Source organism: Doryrhamphus excisus, chromosome 17 (genome assembly GCF_030265055.1).
Source record: "Doryrhamphus excisus isolate RoL2022-K1 chromosome 17, RoL_Dexc_1.0, whole genome shotgun sequence".
In the NCBI taxonomy this organism is placed as follows: domain Eukaryota; kingdom Metazoa; phylum Chordata; class Actinopteri; order Syngnathiformes; family Syngnathidae; genus Doryrhamphus; species Doryrhamphus excisus.
In genome coordinates this window covers 8,112,954-8,131,842 of record NC_080482.1, presented here as the reverse complement: position 1 = coordinate 8,131,842, position 18,889 = coordinate 8,112,954, and the positions used below count along the sequence as shown (strand labels likewise).

General features: G+C 42.1%; 1 protein-coding gene across 4 annotated transcripts in view; it reads right to left on the bottom strand.

Moving 5' to 3' along the window:
- Positions 1-18,889, bottom strand: part of cadm4 (cell adhesion molecule 4) — a 63,296-nt gene that overhangs the window by 12,789 nt on the left and 31,618 nt on the right. For all 4 annotated transcript variants that reach the window (XM_058054103.1, XM_058054101.1, XM_058054102.1 and 1 more), the window contains exon 6: positions 18,628-18,800. In XM_058054103.1, the coding sequence (XP_057910086.1) occupies positions 18,628-18,800 (173 nt within the window). The remainder of the gene's footprint in view (positions 1-18,627; positions 18,801-18,889) is intronic.

Sequence of the window (18,889 nt, the reverse complement as noted above, 5' to 3'; positions counted from 1 at the left end):
CTTTCCTAATATCGGTTTTTATTTTATTTTTTTTATTTTTAGCCTTATGCATTATTTTAGCTGTTTGAAGATTAACTATATCAGCAAGTTTAAGTTTTTGTGATTTTAGAAATATGGAGTTAGTAGGCGGCATTATGAATTATCCTTACTGACCTTTTTTTGCAGTACATTTAGCGAGTGAAGATTGCTTTTATAGTTATTATTTCATATTTCCACACAATAAGTAAGATATGGTAGAACCAGAGAGCAATAAAGAGTGTGGAGTGATTTCTGATTGAGAAAAAAATTTGCTTTGTTCAATATTGAAATATTTCTGGCCACTTTATGTTGTATATTTGTAATATGAGGTTTCCAGCTCATATTTTCATCTATTGTGATCCCTAGAAATTTATTTTCCTTCACCCTTACAATGTCTACACCGTTTATTTGTATTTGTATTTATGTATTTAACATAAGAAATTGAGTCTAGACACATATCAGGCATCAAAACAGTGGGTTGCAGACAATGATACAAGGTACATCTACAAGGTAACTAGACCACAACATTGCAACACCTTCTATTTTGCTGACACACACTCAGAACCACAATGGATGGCAGGAGAGACGGAGGCACTGTCTGTGACAGACGCATTCCCAATGGAAACAACATCACGCTGGGATGGTCTCATTGCTTCTGAGACGAACAATAGCTGGCGTCTCAACACACAACACGAGAATCGATGCACGACAATGCAAGGTAGTGTGAGAGGTAAACGTTAGCGTCAAATACAAAACACAGAGAAAAAAGTAGTAGAGTATAAAGACAAAAAACGACAATTGAGGAAGTGGGCAAGAAAAATACGATATTATGTATGTATTTCACAACATACTGTATATATCATATGAATCATGAGTCAGTACTTTGCTGTATACTCAAGCCATTACAGCAAAACACAAGATCATCACAAATGTTGAGTTATGTTCATTCATTTTCTACCGTTTTTCCCCACAAGGGTCACGGGGGTGCTGGAGCCTATCCCAGATGTCTTCAGGCGAGAGGCAGGGTACACCCTGTACTGGTCACCCGCCAATCACAAGGCACATATAGACAAACAACCATTCACACTCACATTCATACCTATGGACAATTTGGAGTCGCTAATTAACCTAGCATGTTTTTGGAATGTGGGAGGAAACCAGAGTACCCGGTGAAAACCACGCTGTAAACTCCATACAGAGATGGCCGAGGGTGGAATTGAACTCTGGTCTACGTGTTGAGTTATATTTTGTACAAAAATCAGTTTCACTTAATGGAGTTTATATGCTTAAGCATTTATATTTGTTACCCAAAAGTAACAAAATACCTAACTGGCCCATCTACTTTGATCGTGGTTCTGTAGAAAAAATAGGACATATCAAGTATTATGTTGAATGTCTTTGATATAACACAATTTATGGGGAAAAAATACGCCTTTAAATTTCCATCCATTGATTTTCTATGCTGCTTATGCATATGCTGGAGCCTATCCCATCTGTATGCCTTTTACATCCTGCATACTGTACATGAAGTCAACAATTTCTTTTATAGCTTTTATGTTTTTCTTAGCAGCACTGATTGCAAAAGAATGTCAGCATTCATCTGAGAATTCATTTCAGCAAAAAAACATTTTGTTTGGTAGATTCTGTACAAAAGATTATACAAAATAATAAAAGTAATAATGAATGAAGTAATGATGAATGAAGTAATGATTATTCTAAAAAAAAATTATGCTCGTAAACCATACTTTCTACTGATGTCAATGTGACCCAGACTGCAGATTGACTGCAGTAAGTAAACAAGGACCTAGTAGGTGTCCAGAAGTCCTCGGGAGCACTTGGGAGTGTGACCAATCACAGCCAAGTGGGCGTACCTAAAGGAAGACCGGGGGTGGAGTACATTAAAGAAACCGTTTAGGAAGTCCATGGAAACACTGCAGAAAGAGATGCATAATCTGGAAGATCTCGAAAGCTTTTATCGCGGGTTATTGTGTGTAGCTGCTCTATAGGAGTCCACGACTCAATACAAAGTGCCAAAAGTGAGCGTAATAGGTCACATTTAACAGAAAAAGTACTTCTATTTCCATTATTTCCTATGGGAAAAACAGCAAAAACCAAAACAAATCGGACTGGCATTCTGAAATTGTGTTTGATCTTAATATCTCCTACTGTATTGTTCTCTCAGACATGCATGCACATCCGCAATATTTTGGCATGCTGCATAGTCACATCTTCAAAGACACACACACACACACACACACACACACACACAACAGGGCTTTCTAGTCAGGAGTTAATTTATTGGTAAGTACTCTGCTGTCTCTTCTCTCTTTCTCCCACCGGCTCGGAGCTCATCAATCTCTTTTTGCAACTCTTCTTCTTCTTGTCAGCACCATTGCTCCCTCCAACCACTTCTTACTTTTTACTATTTCATTCTTTTAAAAGAAATGTCCATTTTGTCATATGGATGTAAAGAGTTTTATGTGGCGATAAAGGCCTACTATTCTATAAACTCAGATGGAAATAGATACAAGTCATGGCGTTGAGTCTATATATATGTGTGTGTGTGTGTGTGTGTGAGAGAGATCAACGCTTGAGTCTGAAGGCTTGAGGATTAATGATCAAGGTTGTAGCGCTAATTAACTGGACGCTGATTAATTCCTCTTAGTACCAATGACCTAATCATTTTTCTTTCTCACCATTTTTACAGCTTGCGGGTCTCTCCTCCCTCCGTCCTTCCCTCACTTTTTTTCCTCCTTGCGTTCCCTCCCATCCTCTCGCCGACTTAATTAAGGAGAATGCGCTGCAGCTGTCGTTCTCTTGGCCCGCCGGCGTGCCACATCATATTGTTATTCATTAACGCTGTATGGCTGCCAATCAGGCACGCGGCCCATGTTATTTCCAGGGATGGATGCGGTGGCACTTGCAATAATGACGTTTCTTTTTAGTATCTCCTTCTCGCAGGAGTGCTTCCAAGGATTCGGCGGGCCTGCTATTGGGTCTTGTTACTGTTTATAAAGCCCTTGTCAGAAGAAGTGGTGCCCTACACAGTCCACTGTATGGTAATTTATCAGCTGAAGTTGTTATTGGCGACTTTTCATTGGCAAAAATCCGTATTACACAGTACTAACTAAAGTGATTCACTATACAGTTGGCTATACTTGCTGTTGGTGAAAGAAGGTACATAATAAAAAGTACTGTTTCTAGTACATGCTTAACAGGTGACATGCATACCGGTTCCATATACCATCAATGAGAAATCTACCTGCACTCTTTTGAGCACAAAAATATAAATGTTACAGTAAACCTCGGATATATCGGATTCAATTGTTCCCACTGGTTTTGTCCAAAATAGGCGAAATCCGTTATAAAAAATCCGATATATGCAATGAATTTTTATTGGAAATGCATTACAGAAAAATCGGTTCTTTTTTATCTGTTCGTTGTGAGCGAATTTCCGATATATCCGAGTCCGATATATCCGAGGTTTACTGTATAATCAGAGTGGGATGACTACAGAACTGCTGTCTTTTCATTGTTTTCTAGTAAAAAAAGCTACCTTGTTTCCAGGCGTGCCCATGACAAGGACGATACCACCCAAATGACTGTCTTTGGCCCCACTCCATAGCATCTAACCACTGTCATTTGACACCATAAAAGAGCAAAACCGTCCTCTTTGGGTCAAATACATTAATAATTAACAAGTTTCATAAGTTAGTTAAAATGAAAGTAATAAATAGTTAAAACTTGTAATAAATATTGTTAAAAACGCTAAGGTTAAAAAGTTTTACAGAGTGAGACATCGTCTCTAGAAAGTATCGTTTTGGGCCACTAGAGAGTGCTCTCGCACATATAGACAAGCTTTGTTGTTTTCCTCTGGGTGAAAAGCAGGCTTGCCTTACGGCAGAAACGAAACGGCAAACTTCATAAACACACTGAAAGTTGCTCTAAATGCTTGTTTCTTGAGAAATTATCGTCTTTGTAAGTATATTGGCGTATAAAGCACTTACATAGACGGATGTGCTTTTTCAGAAGTTGTACTAGTTTTGTCAAGTTCGCTAGCTTAAATGCTACTGCTAGCTTGCATTTGCAGTAGGTGTAAGTGTGTTAGCTAACTGTAAGTTGATGTGTGTTTAGCCTGCAACATGAGCAGTATTGTAATTTTATTTTTTCTGTATGTTTCAGTTACCACTTATTTTTACAAGAAAGCTTCATAAAGCAAGTAAAGCAAGCCTTGTATGCTGAGTTTTCTTCATTGGTTCGCTGGCTGTCTAGCAGCATACAGACACGTGTTGTGAGGACAGCACATTCATTATGATGCTAGGAGGCCAAAATTCATTCATTCATTTTCTACCGCTTATCCTCACGAGGGTTGCGGGGGTGCTGGAGCCTATCCCAGCTGTCTTCGGGCGAGAGGTGGGGTCAATTACAGGGCGCATATAGACAAACAACCATTCACACTCACATTCATACCTATGGACACTTTGGAGTCGCCAATTAACCTAGCATGTTTTTGGAATGTGGGAGGAAACCGGAGTACCCGGAGAAAACCCACGCATGCACGGGGAGAACATGCAAACTCCACACAGAGATGACCAAGGGTGGAATCGAACTCGGGTCTCCTAGCTGTGATGCCTGCGTGCTAACCACTCGTCCGCTGTGCAGCCGGTGGCCAAAATTGTAGCAGAGATCCATTTGCGGTTTAAAGCTTCTATGAAGTTGAACATGTCTCATATTAGATGTCCGGATTCATTTGACAGAAATGGAAAGATCCCCTATTATGAAAAAGTGACACAGAAATATGTGTCTCCAGAGTTGATGATCATCAAAAGTGAGAAAATTAATCATTTCCCTCACTTGTATCCACCGCTTTGAGCAAAGTGCTCAAACGCTTGCTGTGGAAGTTTCAGATTTTGATGATAATAAATATGATGATTATAATAAAGCAGTGGAACCTGTAAGTTCTCATGTTTGGATAGTTTGACAGAATTGTACTGACAGCTCTTATTATCGTGTTATTTTGAAATATCTTTCTTGAAAAGTCCATCCATCCATTCATCCATTGGGGGGTATGCTGGAGCTTATCCCAGCTGTTTTGGGCAGCGTACACCCTAGATTGGTCACCAGCCAATCACAGGGCACATATAGACAAACAACCATTCACACTCACATTCATACCTATGGACAATTTGGAGTCGCCAATTAACCTAGCATGTTTTTGGAATGTGGGAGGAAACTGGAATACCCGGAGAAAATGTTTAAACCATAAGAAAGTATAAGTAAAATAAATAACTGAACTCGGGCCAGCTGCACGGTGATCGAGTGGTTAGCGCACAGACCACACAGCTAGGAGACCCGAGTTTGATTCCACCCTCGGCTATCTCCGTGTGGAGTTTGCATGTTCTCCCCGTGCATGCGTGGGTTTTCTCCGGGTACTCCGGTTTCCTCCCACATTCCAAAAACATGCTAGGTTAATTGGTGACTCCAAATTGTCCATAGGTATGAATGTGAGTGTGAATGGTTGTTTGTCTATATGTGCCCTGTGATTGGCTGGCGACCAGTCCAGGGTGTACCCCGCCTCTCGCCCGAAGACAGCTGGGATAGGCTCCAGCACCCTCGCGACCCTTGTGAGGATAAGCGGTAAAATTGAATGAATGAACGCCAGACGGTAGTCGAGTGGTTAGCATGTTGACTACACAGTCAGGAGATTGTGAAGATCTGGGTTCAATTCTCCATGTGGAGTTTGCATGTTCTGAGTAATACATAATTGATCGGCAATGCCAACCACACCGCGGCTGTACCGACGTCACTCAATGCAAAATATGTTACTATGTTACTTTCCACAGACGCCATTATATTTGCCTCCTGCCACCAATGTTCCCAAAACTTTCATGAAATATCCAATCCAATTATCCCGCTGGCTCATTACAATGACCAAAGACACCCAGACTAATCCCTGCTCATGTCGTATCCCTCGTGCATCTTCTATACTTTTCTATGCATTGCCTCCTCTACTTTCCAAATAGCCTCCTCTGTAGCTCTGCAGTCTCTATGGGGATGTGTCAAATTAAAATAAACAAGTAATGGTGCATGGTGGATCCCTGGATGACAACGCCTCCATCCATAGCGCATGAGAGGTCAGCGAGGGTGTTGATGAGAAATGGAAATGAGTTCAATTTGGAGCATATGGGATATTTTGGTGGTTAAAAAAAAATGTCATTACCACACAAAATGAGGGAGTATTCTTAAGAAAAAAACTGATTTTATTCCTCCAATTAGAACATGCATATAAAAAAGAAAATGAAATGTCTTTATGCTGTATATACACACAGCCATACATATACGCATGCAGATGAATGCACATTGCATACAGTACATCCATATAATGGCTCGTATCTTTTCCTCCCTTCGTTCCCTCGCTTGCTCTTCCCCTGCAATTCAATTCTAATGCGTTTTATTGGCTGGCTGATTCATCTGAGTGCAGCAGCTCTGTTCAATTACATAAAGGAGCCCTTCGGGCTTTCGTCAGACAATCAGCACATTCTCCAAGCAGTGGCGAGCACACGCACATGCAGTTTTTTTTTAACACATAAACATAAAGAGTCCAATTCTGGTGCTTAACAACACTTACACAGAAAATGAAACAACGAATGGAGGTCTTGTCCTAACCGCAGATGGATCCGCTAGCGTTATGTGTGTCTGCTTCATAAGCGTATCCAAGCTTTCTACTCACTGGACGCTTCATTAGGTACAGTCTAATGAGGTCAAATACAGGAGCTCCATCAAAAATTTTGCCTTTGTGTTCAGTTTGGCAAAGTGAATAAACGCTAATGAGGTCATATACAGAAGCTCCATCAAAAATTCCTGTGTTGTGTTTGTTTTGGTAAAGTTAATTTAAGAATAGCCCTGTGATTGGCTGGCGACCAGTCCAGGGTGTACCCCGCCTCTCGCCTGAAGACAGCTGGGATAGGCTCCAGCACCCCCATGCGACCCTTGTGAGGATAAGCGGTAGAAAATGAATGAATGAATGAATAATTTAAGAATATGCTTACTATTGCATCAGACAGAGAGCCGTTTCTAATATTTTGGTCATGAGCTAAATTTTTCAATGCTGCTTTGGGTTGCGGGGTCATGCTGGAGCCTATCCCAGATGACTTTGGGTGATAGGCGGGGTACACCCTGGACTGGTCTCTAGCCAATCACAGGGCACATATAGACAAACAACCATTCACACTCACATTCATACCTATGGACAATTTGGAGTCGCCAATTAACCTAGCATGTTTTTGGAATGTGGGAGGAAACAGAGATGGCCGAGGGTGGAATCAAACTCTGGTCTCCTAGCTATGTGGCCTGTGCGCTAACCACTCTTTCACCGTGCAGCTGGTCAGAGTTCAGTTGTATTTCATTTATTTTACTTACAGTTACTTATAGTTTAAGCATTTTCTCCGGGTGGTTAGCACGCAGGCATCACAGCTAGGAGACCCGAGTTCGATTCCACCCTTGGTCATCTCTGTGTGGAGTTTGCATGTTCTCCCCGTGCATGCGTGGGTTTTCTCCGGGTACTCCGGTTTCCTCCCACATTCCAAAAACATGCTAGGTTAATTAGCGACTCCAAATTGTCCATAGGTATGAATGTGAGTGTGAATGGTTGTTTGTCTATATGTGCCCTGTGATTGGCTGGTGACCAATCTAGGGTGTACGCTGCCTCCCGCCCCAAAACAGCTGGGATAGGCTCCAGCATATGGATGGATGGATGGATGGACTTTTCAAGAAAGATATTTCAAAATAACACATTAAGAGCTGTAAGTACAATACTGCCAAACTGCCCAAACATGAGAACTTGACAACATAAAAGGGGTGCTGGAGCCTATCCCAGCTGTCTTTGGGCGAGAGGGCTGTTTAGAGGGTGGAATTGAATTCGGGCTGTGTGGCCTGTGCGCTACCCACTCGACTGCCGTGCAGTCCACTATTTATAATAGTAGCAGTCAATTATGTTATTGAGTACATATTACTGTACGCCTCGGGTCTAATGTTATACACAATTATAATAATTCTACATATAAAATACAATGCAAAGTGGACAGTGTGGTGTATAATGCAGCAGCGGCGGCAAATAAATAGTACCTGCTAGTAATTGAATAGCATGGCAAGTTCAAGTGGTCGTCCAATGCGACACGTCTTTTTTTTTTTGCACCTCTCACCTTTTGTTCTCCTTTGTAAGATTTAATCCCCATCTTCCCTTCATGAGGTGACAGTGCCGAAAGCAGCCATCATAAATCGCAGAACACTTTTGCCTGCAGTTTGTGCCCTGACGGCAACATTTTCACTCTTTCGCTCCCTCTCTCTCTCTCTCTCTCTCTCTCTCTCGCTCCCTCTCTTTCAGAGTATAGTTTGATATCAAAAATGAGCATGAAGGGAGATGAGAGAGAACACCCGCAGCCTCACTGCACCTGCAATGAAACATCTCCTTTTCCTTCCATTCTTGCTGACTCAGCATCCCCCCCACCCCCAAGTGCTCCCTGCTCCATTTTGCCTATCTCCCTCCCGCTTATGGCTTCCCTTTGGGGGAGTCAACTTAACTGACATGTGTGATGCTGAATTTTAACCCATATTTGACCTCAGTCGTCCTTCACTTTGCTCCCTCTTTTTTATTCCTCGACCCACCTGCCCCCCCCTCCCGCCCTGTCTCGTTCCTAGAGAGCTGTTAGCGGTGCTAAAGGGATTGAACTGCAGGTGAACCAAGAACAAGGAGGGCAGACTGTTGGCGAGGTGATAAACAGTTGAGAGGGCCGTGGGAGGAGTCAAGAGAGGAAAAAGGAAATGGACGCAAGGTGAAAAAGAGGTGAGAACAGGAGGAGGGGGCGGGAGGGATGGAGAAAAAGCGGCCATGGGTTAAAGAAGAAAGGTTGACATGTCATTAAATGAAAAGCGAGAGCTGAGAATATCTCTCTTTCACGGCTTTATTGCTCTTTGGAAATGTGGAGAAATCTTTCTGTCACATTTTTTTTTTTTTTTTACCACTGGAGGTTTTTTTTATAGAACAAAATGACGCGGAAGCAACCACTTAAATATGCTAATTAGCAGGGAAACTTATAAATCACAAATGGAAATGCATAAACAAAAATACAATTGAACAGCATGGGTTGCTAGGCAGAACATCACAACTACCTTGTACATAGGACAGGGATATTCAACTGGGGATCCATGGGCCAAAACAGATTTTTTAAAGCGGATTCTTAAGAACAACAAAGCACTCCTGTCTTGTAGAAGATCTTTGGCTACTGTATTTTCAGTAGGTCCTATTTTGTCATGTCCTCTACATCCTTACAATGTAATATCTCTGTGCGATTGCCACATTATTGTACTTATACACGCTGTTCATGTACGGTGTGATGGGACCATTATCGGCATTTGTGCACAAAAAATGGGTAGAACACTTGGAAAGGTGTGATTCACTATATTGAGGGGGTGGGCACTCTGCATTTCGCGGAGGTCTGCGCTCTCTGTGTGCTGTTATTGTGTGTGTGCAGATGGCACAAGAGTTATATGTAACTGTCGCCTTGACGTAGCCTGCACATAGCAAAAGTTCCTCTTGCACCAAAAGTACTACGTCGGTACTCACCGTACCCACCACGTACAGAAAGAAGTACCAATCCCCAAATTTTGCACATGTTTTTGCATGTAAACAGCACCCATTTATAAGTCACATAAAATTAGAGTAGTTCATTAGGAACTAATGAGTAGCGGTTAGGGTTCATGCTTCGGGGGTGCTGGAGCCTATCCCAGCTGTCTTCGGGCGAGAGGCGGGGTACACCCCGGACTGGTCGCCGGCCAATCACAGGGCACATATAGACAAACAACCATTCACACTCACATACATATCTATGGACAAGTCGCCAATTAACCTAGCATGTTTTTGGAATGTGGGAGGAAACCAGACTACCTGGAGAAAACCCATGCATGCAAACTCCAGAGATGACCAGGGTGGAATTGAACCCTGGATTCCTAGATGTGAGGCATGTGCACGAACCACTCACTGCCGTGCAGCCTCATGCCTCATTAAGTACTCATTATTTTGTGTACCTTATTGTAAGTATTACCGACCATCAAACACGGCACCCCCCCAACCATGCCCCCATGTCTACCACCCACCCACCACCCCAACCCCAGAGCAGACGAGCCAATTCCAAAAGCAAAGCCTGCACCTGATTTTTATTTATTTATTTTTTCCCATTTATTGATTGATGGTGATTGCCTTTCATTTGCAGTCGAGTTATTCTTCTCCACTTCAATTTTGGTGTCGGAAAAATTCCTCTTCCTTGCCCACTTTGCTATGATTTCCGGGAGGGAAAAAGTCAATTCATGCATTCTTAAAGGGGACCTCTGGTATTATGCTAATTTTTCGGCCCTTTGTATTGAGTTTTGGACTCCGAGAACAGCTAAATATGATAACTAGCACAGAAAGCGTTCTAGTTCTTCCAGAATCTGCACCTATTCAGCTGTATTTCTTTGCATTTTCTGGTTCCCGCGAAAACGGTCTGTTTTAATGTTTTCCGCCAACGGCCCGCCTCCAGGCACGCCCCCACATCCCTGCGTTGTCATTATATATAAAATAAAGACAGGTACCTTCATGACTTCATGAAGATTTAGTTGGCTTACATGTGAGATTTACAGCATATCAGCTGTCGCTCAGTTGGTGGTTGTTTTTATCCATGACGACATTAACCTCCCGCTCGGAATGATCAGAGAGAAATGGTTGGAAAATCTCATTCTTGGGCGCTCTGTCCCTCACGTCCTAAAGCTCCTTTCAGGTGGACTTTGAAGGGGGGGGGACCCACTTTATGATGTCTGGCTTCTTCTGTGTTTCTTGTCCTTGGCAGAGGGCGTTGATGCGGGAATTGAAATAGGTTCGAGATGAGCGGTTTTATTCCGCACTTGTAAAGACTGCCATAAAAAAAGAAGCCTGCAGGCCTCAGGGTGTAAAAAAAAAAAAAAAGGGAAAAAGTGGAAAGTGTTAACAAGGTGCACAGAATGAAGGGTTCTCCTATTTGATGCCATGTGAAAGTTACGGCTCTTTGCCCAAATCCCTCAAGTCCTCTTCTTACTGGGCGAGATGGGCCGAGCGGACTTGTCGGTGTTCAGAAAGTCATAAAAGTGTGAAATAAGATAGCTATAGCCCACGGAGTCTAACTTCCATAAATTAAAGTGTGAGATTTACACGCATCCAGGAGCCACAGCTCATCATTTATTGGAGCATAAACAAGAAATCAGGCAAAGAGGAGCAGTTGGGAGAAAAATGGCTTCAAGCTCATAGTGGAGACACTGAAGGAAGAGCATTGGGGATGGAAAAATATTAATTAATTGTTAAGAATATGATTTATTGTTGCACTATTTCTGCCTGAAGAAGATCCTCCATGTGAAGTCCCACAGGGCTCTATTCTCCGACACCTTCCGTACATTCAACGTTAATAATGTTGACATGGAATAATAGAGTGGTTAGGTTTAAACTGGTTTTTGAGCCCAGGAAAAACTTGTATAGTCGTGGTTTCAACTGTTTTTGGACTGAAGTACCATGCCTGAAATAGAGGCATTATTCTTTGTTGAGTATTCATTATAATATCAGAATACGGTCAGAATAACTACAAATAAACTAAAAATATACAGAATACAACTCTATGTTTCATGGTAATATCTGCCCCAAATAAATACCTTGAAAAACACCATAGTAATAAAATATATAATTATAATTAATGCATTATAAATTACATGCAGAGTCCCTCAAGGTCCCTCAATCAGAAACTACATTAGTTTAAATTCATTTTAAGGGAAAAATGACTATTATATTATTTGTATATTCCAATTGCCACAATAAGAAAATAAATACATATATATTTCTTGTCAATACACAGTACTTAATAGGTTATGGACAGTAATTCTGATTACAATTTTATAAAATTGCTACTCTATCTGTGGTGATATCTGACCCAAATTAGATGCGGAGTCCCTCAAAGCTCTGTTCTCTGACATCAATAATGTTTAACTTGATTCACCTATGTACATTTTAAACTTAAACCACAGTGGCAGAAAATTAATATTTAAATAATAATTTGTTATAAATAAAAAAATAGAATAAATAATTTTGTTTTTGCACTGCAATTCCAATCAATTTAATATTTATAGTAGATTATAACATAAATAATATTATTTTTAGACTTATGTTTATTTATTTAGATTCATTTTATATTTATTTTATTGTATAGTCAATTCATGTTAGCAATTAATAACAATATTTTGGATGTTTATACGCCTTAACCTTTTTAAAACATAGATTAGCTTTTATCTTTAAAGCTGACTGATGAATTTAATCACCAGAGGCGGCAACACATCACTGATTTCACATCCAATTATCTGTACGGGTTTATTTTTAGTGGTACGTTTTTTTTTGCACTTGGTACCATGTTGCAAATATTCCGAGTTGTGACATGCAGTAAAATTGAGAGTGACTTTCCGTCTTTGCACAGATTGATAATGACGGCTGAATCAACCACTCTGAGCTCTTTGAGATAAGGTAGGAAACAATCTTGCCCACTGGGGGAGAGAACATCATCTCCAAAGCACAGCCAAGCACCACTGATGTGAGGCACCGTGTACAACAGGAGGGTTTTTTTTTCTCCTCATCTTTTAAAAGTTGAAGGCAGGAAAAGCTGTGCTTCAGAGGCCAGGAGCTGCAGCAGCTTGTGTCACGTATTTGACTATCTGGTGCCGGAATTTGTCGGAGGGAATCAAGTTCTTTAGCTTGCGTGCAAAGCTTTTATCGGAAAAGGAATATACATGAAATTAATGACCTGCACGGCTCTACAGCATGAACTTGAGAATGATGAAATGGAGTATCTGTAAAAATCCCGAGGAAGGAAGTCGGGGAAAGGCGACGATGCACATCAAAGCTCAACATGGCAAACCTTCTCTGCGAAAGGAGCGCTTTTTTTTAAGTACCTGCAAAAAATTACTAGTCAAAGATTCTCCATATGACAGGTTTGCTCTGGTGTTTTTAAGGATGTACTGTAAAAACACGAGTCAAGGATCCTCTACTGGGCAGGAATGCAACTTTGTTGTCAGTGAGGGCTCATGGTGGGTGCTCTTCTATATGACAGGACTCTGTATGACAGGACTCTGTATGACAGGACTCTGTATGACAGGACTCTGTATGACAGGACAATATAAGACTGGACACTGTATGACAAGACTCTGTGTGATAGGACTCTGTGTGACAGGACTCTGTTTGACAGGACTCTGTTTGACAGGACTCTGTGTGACAGGACTCTGTGTGACAGGACTCTGTGTGACAGGACTCTGTGTGACAGGACTCTGTATGACAGGACTCTGTGTGACAGGACTCTGTATGACAGGACTCTGTATGACAGGACACTATATGACAGGACACTATATGACAGGAGTCTGTATGACAGGAGTCTGTATGACAGGAGTCTGTGTGACAGGACTCTGTGTGACAGGACTCTGTGTGACAGGACTCTGTGTGACAGGACTCTGTGTGACAGGACTCTGTGATAAGACTCCGTGTGACAGGACTCTGTATGACAGGACTCTGTGTGACAGGACTCTGTAATAGGACTCTGTATGACAGGACTCTGTAATAGGACTCTGTATGACAGGACTCTGTATGACAGGACTCTGTGTGACAGGACTCTGTATGACAGGACTCTGTATGACAGGACACTGTATGACAGGACACTATATGACAGGACACTATATAACAGGAGTCTGTATGACAGGAGTCTGTGTGACAGGAGTCTGTGTGACAGGAGTCTGTGTGATAAGACTCTGTGTGACAGGACTCTATATGACAGGACTCTATATGACAGGACTCTATGTGACAGGACTCTATGTGACAGGACTCTATGTGACAGGACTCTGTGTGACAGGACTCTGTGTGACAGGAGTCTGTGTGACAGGACTCTGTGACAGGACTCTGTGTGACAGGACTCTGTATGACAGGACTCTGTAATAGGACTCTATATGACAGGACTCTATATGACAGGACTCTATATGACAGGACTCTATATGACAGGACTCTATATGACAGGACTCTGTATGACAGGACTCTGTATGACAGGACTCTGTATGACAGGACTCTGTATGACAGGACTCTATGACTGCTGATTTTAAGGAGCGACTGCAAAATACTCATCAGTCTGTTGTTTTTAAGACCCTCCTGCAAAAATGCCAGTCAGAAATCAGGGGTGGGCAAACTATGGCCCGGGGGCCACATGCGGCCCACCAAGCATTTGAATCCGGCCCGCCAGTTGCTTTCTAAGTATTTCAACTTTTAACATACAAATTGCCAACATGACTTGCAAGTCAGATGTCTAATTTAGTATAAAAAAAATTTAATTAAATTAAATGACATAGTTTGATGTGATGCTGGGATAGGCTCCAGCACCCTTCGCGACCCTCGTGAGGATAAGCGGTAGAAAATGAAATGACTTTGATGTGGTCTGATGTTTAAAGTGCTCCTGAAAAAAGGGACATGAGAACATACAGCTGATAGTATAACACTTAAAACGTAATTCAAGGAAAATCATAAGCATAAAATAGTGTGTGTGTGTGTGTGTGTGTGTTAAATACATGTTCTGGCCCCCCTGCACAATTTTGTGAACTCAATGCAACCCACAAGTCAAAATATTTGCCCACCCTTGCTCTATATAATAGAGGCGCACTCCTGCTTTTCGGGACCTACTGCATCAATGCTAGTCAAAGATCCACTATATTACAGGAGTGCTCTGCTGTGTTTAGGAATCTGCCCAGAGAATGATGAAATAAAGTATATAGAAAAATAGTGAAAGAGGAAGCCAGGGAAAAAAAAAGCGGCAGTGCACATCAAAGCTCAACATGTCAAACCTTCTCCACAAGAACCAGAGCAACAGGGAGGGAGTGGGTTGAGGTGGCACCTTTCATCTTGTCACTGTTGCCACCCTTGACGCCTGTGGAAGGCCTCCATTATGTGTGGCGTTTGATGGCGAGTGTGCTGATTCTGTGTGTACATGCGAGAGTGTAAGTGGAAGAGCATGATGGGTAGGTGTGGGGGCGCCCACTCGCTAAGATGCTTCACAGCCCTTCCATACATTTCAATTGGTATATCTCTGTCAGGTGCTGTGGTAGGGTGCAGTGACACAGGCAGCCAGCAGGGGGTAGAGCCACCGAAAAAGGGGAGAGTAGCTTTTTTTTTTCATATGACAGCAAAAAATGCACTTATCTATGCTGGATATCAGGATGAAGTACAACACTTCCTGTCTGATCCGTCATGTTGCCAGGCACAATTCATAGAGACCAACCATAGCTGTCAAACAAAATGTCATACTAGCAGGAAGTCAGGTAGAAATGCAGGAAAATACTCCAACGAAAGTAGTGATTATAAAAGTGGAACGCCCCGGAAGTCTTAACCCTTGTTTTAGAGCTAATAAAGGTCCTTTTTTTTTGAGTTCTGGACTTCTATAGAGCAGCTACACACAATAACCTGCAAAGAAAGCTTTCCAGATCTTCCAGAATCTGCACCTATTCCAGCTATTTCTTTGGATTTCCAAAACGGTCTGTTTCAATTTATTCCCTACCAGGGCCCGCCTACTTTGCTGTGATTGGTCACACTCCCATTCGCTCACTAGGACTTCCAGACGACTGCCGAACCCCACAGACAACCGCTTATTTAAACAAAATAAAGACAGTTATATAAATGATTATGTTATAAATATTATGTAGGGCAGCACGGCGGTCGAGTGGATAGCGTGCAGACCTCACAGCTAGGAGACCAGGGTTCAATTCCACCCTCAGGACATCTCTGTGTGGAGTTTGCATGTTCTCCCCGTATATGAGTGGGTTTTCCCCGGGTACTCCGGTTTCCTCCCACATTCCAAAAACATGCTAGGTTAATTAGCGACTCCAAATTGTCCATAGGTATGAATGTGAGTGTGAATGGTTGTTTGTCTATATGTGCCCTGTGATTGGCTGGTGACCAGTCCAGGGTGTACCCCGCCTCTCGCCCCAAAACAGCTGGGATAGGCTCCAGCACCCCCGCGACCCTCGTGAGGAAGAAGCTGTAGAAAATGAATGAATGAATGAATATTATATATAAATATAAATATTGTAAATTGTTACTTACAGCTTACGTTAATGACTCTTCAACATGACCAAGTAAGGTTAGCAAGCCATCGGACTTCAGCAACAATTTGGTGGATAGTTCAGATTCACCCATGCAAAGCCTACAGCTTGTACCTGGGCACACCCATATAAGGATCACTGATGTCACAGTGAGCCAGAAAAAAAAATCCCCGCAACCAAGCATTCACACTTCTGAACCATTCCAACCAATTAGCAAACCTCATTATGTGAAACTTTAGCATCATTTAACACGAGAATACAACATTCTAACTACATTAATACAGTAGGTTAGAAAAGCAGAAAAAGCAAAATAGGTCCCATTTAAGTTGCTATATTTTGACCCTGGAACTGAATAATTAAATTTCCAATGTTTACTAACAGGGAAAATGTTTACAGGAAATCCGAGCTTGCGTCCCGGAACAAATTTTGTTGAATAATGACTCTGCATTAAATATAAAATAACAACATTCTTCCTCAAGAAGCCCAAAACAGCTTAGCCACTTGTTTCCGCTTTTTTTGCTTCCCTCCCACAAAAAAAAAAAAAAAAACACATCGACTTTGATGGCAAAAAAGCGCCTCAATCTCAGACGAAGACCACCGCCTCCTCTCACTTCTCAAGTCAGCGCTAACGCAGGTTGGCAGGCAATGTTGCACGCATCAACATCATCATCATCCCCTTTGAGGCGCTGCATGCTGTCTATTCAGGTCAACCCTCATGAAGAATTCACAGTCACCGGTGAATCTTTGGAAACTTGTGAAACCTGAGCTGCGGCGGAAAATAAAAACGCTAGCACCCCCCTCCCCCCCACCATTCTCCTGTGAGTTGGATTGCTTGCATTTTAAATTCAACAGATGTTTTATTGTTGTCATCATGTAAAATTCAGAGTTGTAACCTTGTTGTGTTGTTTATATGCTGCGTGATTCAAACTGTGTTCTGATCGGAATGGGACGTTATGTCCCGATAAGGACTTAGATATATATTATTACTTATACTCATTACTTTTTATAGTTATGTGGTGGTACAGAGTGAGACTTCTTCACTCCATATAGAAATGAAACAGCAGGCAACCCTGACATTTTGAAAAGGAGAAAGAAAATCCCGGGCTGCACGGTGTTCGAGTGGTTAGCGCGCAGACCTCACAGTTGGGAGACCCGAGTTCAATCCCACCCTCGGACATCTCTGTGTGGAGTTTGCATGTTCTCCCCGTGCATGCATGGGTTTTCTCCGGGTACTCCGGTTTCCTCCCACATTCCAAAAACATGCTAGGTTAATTGGCGACTCCAAATTGTCCATAGGTATGAATGTGAGTGTGAATGGTTGTTTGTCTATATGTGCCCTGTGATTGGCTGGCAACCAGTCCAGGGTGTACCCTGCCTCTTGCCCAAAGACAGCTGGGATAGGCTCCAGCACCCCTTTCGTGAGGATAAACAGTAGAAAATGAATGAATGACTGTTCCCAAAGATACAATGTGGCAGTGAGAACGCCTTCATCGTCAAAAACTGGCACTTGCAACTTTCTTTGGGTCTGTTTTGGGTTTCTAACGTTATTGAATTGACAAAATAACTAATGGAAAAGCATGTAAATGGTGGTTCTTTCAGAACTGTCACGTCAAGAATGACGTCTTCAGTATAAGTAAAGGTAACGTCAAATGGCCATTTGTCCCTTTCAGTCATCATTTACCTGTTGTCTCATGGGAAAAATTAATTCAGTTAAAGTTTGTTTCGGTTAGAGTCTGACTTTCTGATGTAAACCAAGGTTCCACTGTACAACCAAAATACAGTAAAACTACTACAAGTGCTACAAATAATGGCTCTATTCAAATAACCACCCAGTTGTTGGGGGTGCGGTCATCAAAAGCAAACCACTGCAGATGAAAAAAAATGTCATTAACAGCTGTGGCTGTAGGTAACTTCATGCTTTAGTGTTTAAGAATTAAATCCCCTCAATGGCTCTCATTGCATGAGTTGCCGGTATAACTAGTCAGCATTCAAAGACATGTAACAAAGAAGGAACGCAAAGGTGATTAATACGGCAATGGATGATATGTGATATGTAGGTTATACAGAAGTTACAAATTAAACATTAATGATGCCCATAGCTGTGCATAGTAGTCGGTTTTTGGGGGGTATGTATTGTTAAGCAGAAAGATCCCACTGTGGAACAAATCAAGAAAAGCCGATACAACTGAAAGACAGACAAGATGAGCGTCGGGATTTAATAAGATTGTAGTCCTGTTCAAGGAATCGCCACAATGCAACAGTGGGAAGACGGGATCAATACAATTTCATCAACAAGAAAAATAAAGAATAGAATTCAATGGAAAATTAGCCGGGACCAGGTAGCAATTACAGCACAGAGATTGAAAAAAATGCAACAAGCTTCTCACCCAAGCTGCATGTAAACAACAAGATGGCAGGAAGGGGGGGGCGGCAACTCACCATAGACCAGCAGGGTGTAGTGATCGGCAGCTCGTCCGTAGTCGTTCTGCGCCTGACACAGGTATGTGCCGTTGTGCGATTGGCTCAGGCGGGAAATCTGGAAGGTGGGTCCGGAGATCTCAGCCCGCTCGGGTAAGGTGTCGTTGATTTTGGACCACTGGATGTTCCTGGGCCTGAGGGGAGGAGGAGTCAGGGTGGTTAAACCCCAAATTGACCAAGGAGAACATGCCCTGGGCTCGAACCAATGAGGTACGATCTCAGT